This window comes from Callorhinchus milii, unplaced genomic scaffold (assembly GCF_018977255.1).
Source record: "Callorhinchus milii isolate IMCB2004 unplaced genomic scaffold, IMCB_Cmil_1.0 Scaffold1621, whole genome shotgun sequence".
NCBI classification, from domain to species: Eukaryota; Metazoa; Chordata; class Chondrichthyes; order Chimaeriformes; family Callorhinchidae; genus Callorhinchus; species Callorhinchus milii.
The window spans coordinates 5863-9509 of record NW_024706362.1 but is presented as its reverse complement, the minus strand read 5'-3'; the positions used below and the strand labels follow the sequence as shown (position 1 = coordinate 9509).

Genomic DNA, 3647 nt, shown 5'->3' with positions numbered 1-3647 from the left:
AGGAGAGGGAGTTATTTAAACAAAAATATTAATTAAACCACCGAGAGACACAGAGGCAAACGATTTATTTTTGCTGTTCAAGAAGTGATATTACTCGGAAGTGTTAGGGTCTCGGTTGGGACCACCCAATGTTATAGTAATAAATACACGTATCTGAAGCAATAATAACCCTCGCGTTTGGTAAGAGCGCCTTTGTCGCGTCCTCAAATGCAAAGGGTTACCAATATTATTACGATTGATGGTATTATTAGGGCACAAACACACATGATAAGCCCTCAAAACCTCCTGACAACAGTTGGCTCCTTGGTTCTTGAAGCCCCTTCTCTCCTTACCTGAATATAGCCTCACCTGTCAGACTGAATTAACAGGGGGTGGGGGGAAGGTGTGTGGGTGGATGTTCCTCAAATTGGCCAGTGGTTTGACGGCCAGGGCTTGGATGAAGCGTCAGGTCACGTCACTATATGCCCAGGTGGGAGGTCATAGCAGGACCACTTGGCGATGGGGGACGAAGCCAAAGCCTTGGGTGGAGGTGGGACACATGGGGAGACCAAAATGGCACTGAGGCCCATCAAGACGAAGAAACAGCTGGACACCCTGTTGGGGGAGGAAGACGAGAACCTCATCGTGGTCTTCTTCGCGGCCAAGTGGTGTGGCAACTGTACCAGCATCAAGCCATTCCTCAGGCAACGTTCTCAGCAGCATCCCAACGTGGTCTTCGTGGAGGTCGACGTGGATGAGTCGGAGGAACTGGCCCGAGGGTCGGGGATCACCTGTATGCCCACCTTTCACTTCTACAAGTGCCAGACCAAAGTGGGGGAGTTCTCAGGAACCAAGAGGGAGAAGCTGGACCGTCTGATCATGGATCTCAAATAACCCACCGGCCTGTTCCATCCTCTTCCTGGTCCTTCTTGTGGTCCTGTCCTGTCCTGTCCTGTAGCGTTGTGTCGTGTGAGTGAGTGTGAGTGTGAGTCTGTGTGTGAGTGGTTTTTTTTTCTCAAATATATCCCAAGAAAAACGAAACAGACATAAAAAAAGACCAAAAAAAAAAAAAAAAAGAAGTCTCTCTTTTTGGGCCAATGTCATTTTTTTTTTTGGGAGAGGAGTTTTTCGACCACAGGACAAGAAGAAAAAAAAGAGTCTCTAAGATGCTGGTGATAAGACTTCTGTTCATTTCTCGACGAGTGCCTTTGCTGGGAACCGACACAGAACAAGTTGGTGACTGTTTTAAAGTCTATAGTCCTCTCCCCCCCCCCCACCCCCCCCCCCCCACTCTGCCCACTGGTTCCCTATCAGATTCGCTGCGTAAAATCCAGGACTGTGCGGTCACTACAGCAAAAAACTACAGCTTTCTAATAAATACCGTTCCTATTTAAAGCTTTTTTTCGATTTTTTTTCCAAGAGTGTTGCCCCCTCTCCCCCCAACCCCCCCACAAAGTCTCCCACTTAATGCCTGCATCCTGATTTTCCCCCTCCCTAAGGATTTGAGTGGACTTATAATAATAATAATAATAATAATCCTTGCATTTGTTAACACCGACTTATTAAGTGCTTCGCGGAATAGGCTGTGAAGTTAATCGACTGCGTCGTTTGTGGGCGAAACGACCCAATTATTATTATGTCTTTTCACTTAATTCTGAATTACCCCCGGAGCGAAAGAGCAATCCGCCGATCGGCCGACAGGGGGGGGGGGGGGGGGTTCCTGCTCACTGCTGGGTCAACCGAGGCGTGCGGGTGGAGTAAGGAAACTTACCGAGGGTTTTGACCCGACCCGCCCGGGAATCGAACCCGGGTCCTCTCGCTTGCGAGGCGAGTGCTTTAGCCCCTGAGCCGCAGGGCTCCACCACAAACTACATTCCGTCCGTCTGTGACCAGGGCTCTCCCTGCGTTCCACCCTCCTCGCTCTCCCTCCGCCACCTTCCATGAAGTTGATCCCGCTTCATTCTTCTCCACCGCCTCTCCGCTCGGCTCCACCGTTGCGGTTCTGTCGTTGCCCGGTTTCAACCTCACCTTTCTCTTTTGTCTGCACTTCGCTTCCACCAGCGGTTTCTCCTCTCGGCCCTGCACCGTGCGGCGTTCCTCAGGGGCTCTGCCCTTGGTTCCCCCCCCCCCTCTGCTTCAATATCTATACGCTCCCTCTTGGTGATATCATCCGTAGACACGGGGTCAACTTCCACATGTATGCGGATGACACCCTGTCTCTTTGCCTCCAGCCTTTGACTCCAGGACCACTGCTGTCCTGGCAGATTGTCTGTCAGACATCGAGTCCTGGATGAGAGCTAACTTTCTCCAGCCGAACACTGACAAGACAGAGGACCTCTGGCTTGGCTCCCGTCAGCGTCTCTTCACGTCAGATGGAGGTGGATTGAGTGATCAAATTAACACTGTCAATCCGGGATTGATTGTGAGACACTATTGTGCGCAATTTAATATACAGTCAATTCACTTTACACTATACTCTGTGAAGCCCTTCGAGAAGTCTCAATGATTATTACTATTGTATCTTGACAATCTGCACTTAATACTCTCAGCATTAGGTAAGCAGGGTGTATCTCCGGAGAGAGGAAGAGTGGTGTGTGCTTTCCAATCCAGACATTGGAATTTCCATTTATAGGTGGCGCACATGGACATCTCAAGGATACTCTTAAGAACATAAGAAATTGCTGGCGAAAGAAAGCCAAGGTCCATCTTTTTCGCCTTCCAACCATCCCGGCAGTTGTGTCCCAATACTGTCTCCCCAGATTTTAATGAGAACATGGTGATGGGTTTTGGCAAGTTGGGTAGTTGAGAGTTTCACCGTGATAAGCAACAACAACAACAGCGAGATTACATTTGTGTAGCGCCTTTCACGTTGGGAGGACGTCCCAAGGAGCTGGACAGTGTACAGCATTTCAGACCTGAGCTGGGGTCAGGGAGGGAGAAGAGAGGGGAGGGGAAGGCGGGGGTGACTGATGGCATGGTCAAAGAGGAGGGTTTTGAGGCAGGACTTGAAGGAGGCTAAGGAGGGGGCGAGGTGGAGCGATTGGGGGATGGAATGCCCGAGGTTGGGGCAGAGTGGCCGAAGGCTCTCCCGCCAATGGTGGGGCGGGTGGGTCGCGGGACGTGGAGCAGCCAGAGCCGGCTGAGCGGAGGGAGCGGGCGGGTTGGTAGGGGATTAGGAGATCGCAGAGGTAGGGTGGGGCGAGGCCGTGGAGGGCTTTGTAGGTGAGGACCAGGATCTTGAACTGGATCCTCTGAAGGACAGGGAGCCAATGGAGTCGGGCGAGAATGGGGGAGATGGGGGGTCACGGAGTTTGGTGCGGGAGAGGACACGGGCCGCAGAGTTCTGGATGATCTGCAGCGCTGTGGAGGGAGGAGTTGGGAAGGCCGACACGCAGAGCGTTTGCATCGTCGAGCCTGGAGGTGAGGAAGGCACGAACGGCGGCCTGAGGGGGTGAGGTAGTGGCGGAGTCGGGCGATGTCACGGGAGGTGAGGGAAAGCATCTTTTTTTTTTTACCCGGGTTTATCTGAGGAGGTGTTAATCGGTCTTCGACCGGGCACAGAAGGTGTCCTTGGCGTTGCGAATTGCCACCTGCGATAACGCGAGGTCCAGGGAAGGGATCTCGCCCGCGATGAGAAAAATCACGTCGAGTCGGCCTGTCACAGGGAG

General features: G+C 52.2%; 1 protein-coding gene across 1 annotated transcript; it reads left to right on the top strand.

Annotated features, from left to right (window-relative positions):
• Nucleotides 1–498: 498 nt before the first annotated feature.
• Nucleotides 499–873, top strand: LOC103173043 (thioredoxin-like). Its single transcript, XM_042346764.1, has one exon. The coding sequence runs from the start codon at nt 499–501 to the stop codon at nt 871–873; it is 375 nt and encodes a 124-aa protein (XP_042202698.1).
• Nucleotides 874–3647: the final 2774 nt, after the last annotated feature.

Bases quoted from the DNA above. Each gene is read 5' to 3' on its own strand.
- LOC103173043 (XM_042346764.1), top strand. From the start codon at position 499: ATGGGGGACGAAGCCAAAGCCTTGGGTGGAGGTGGGACACATGGGGAG.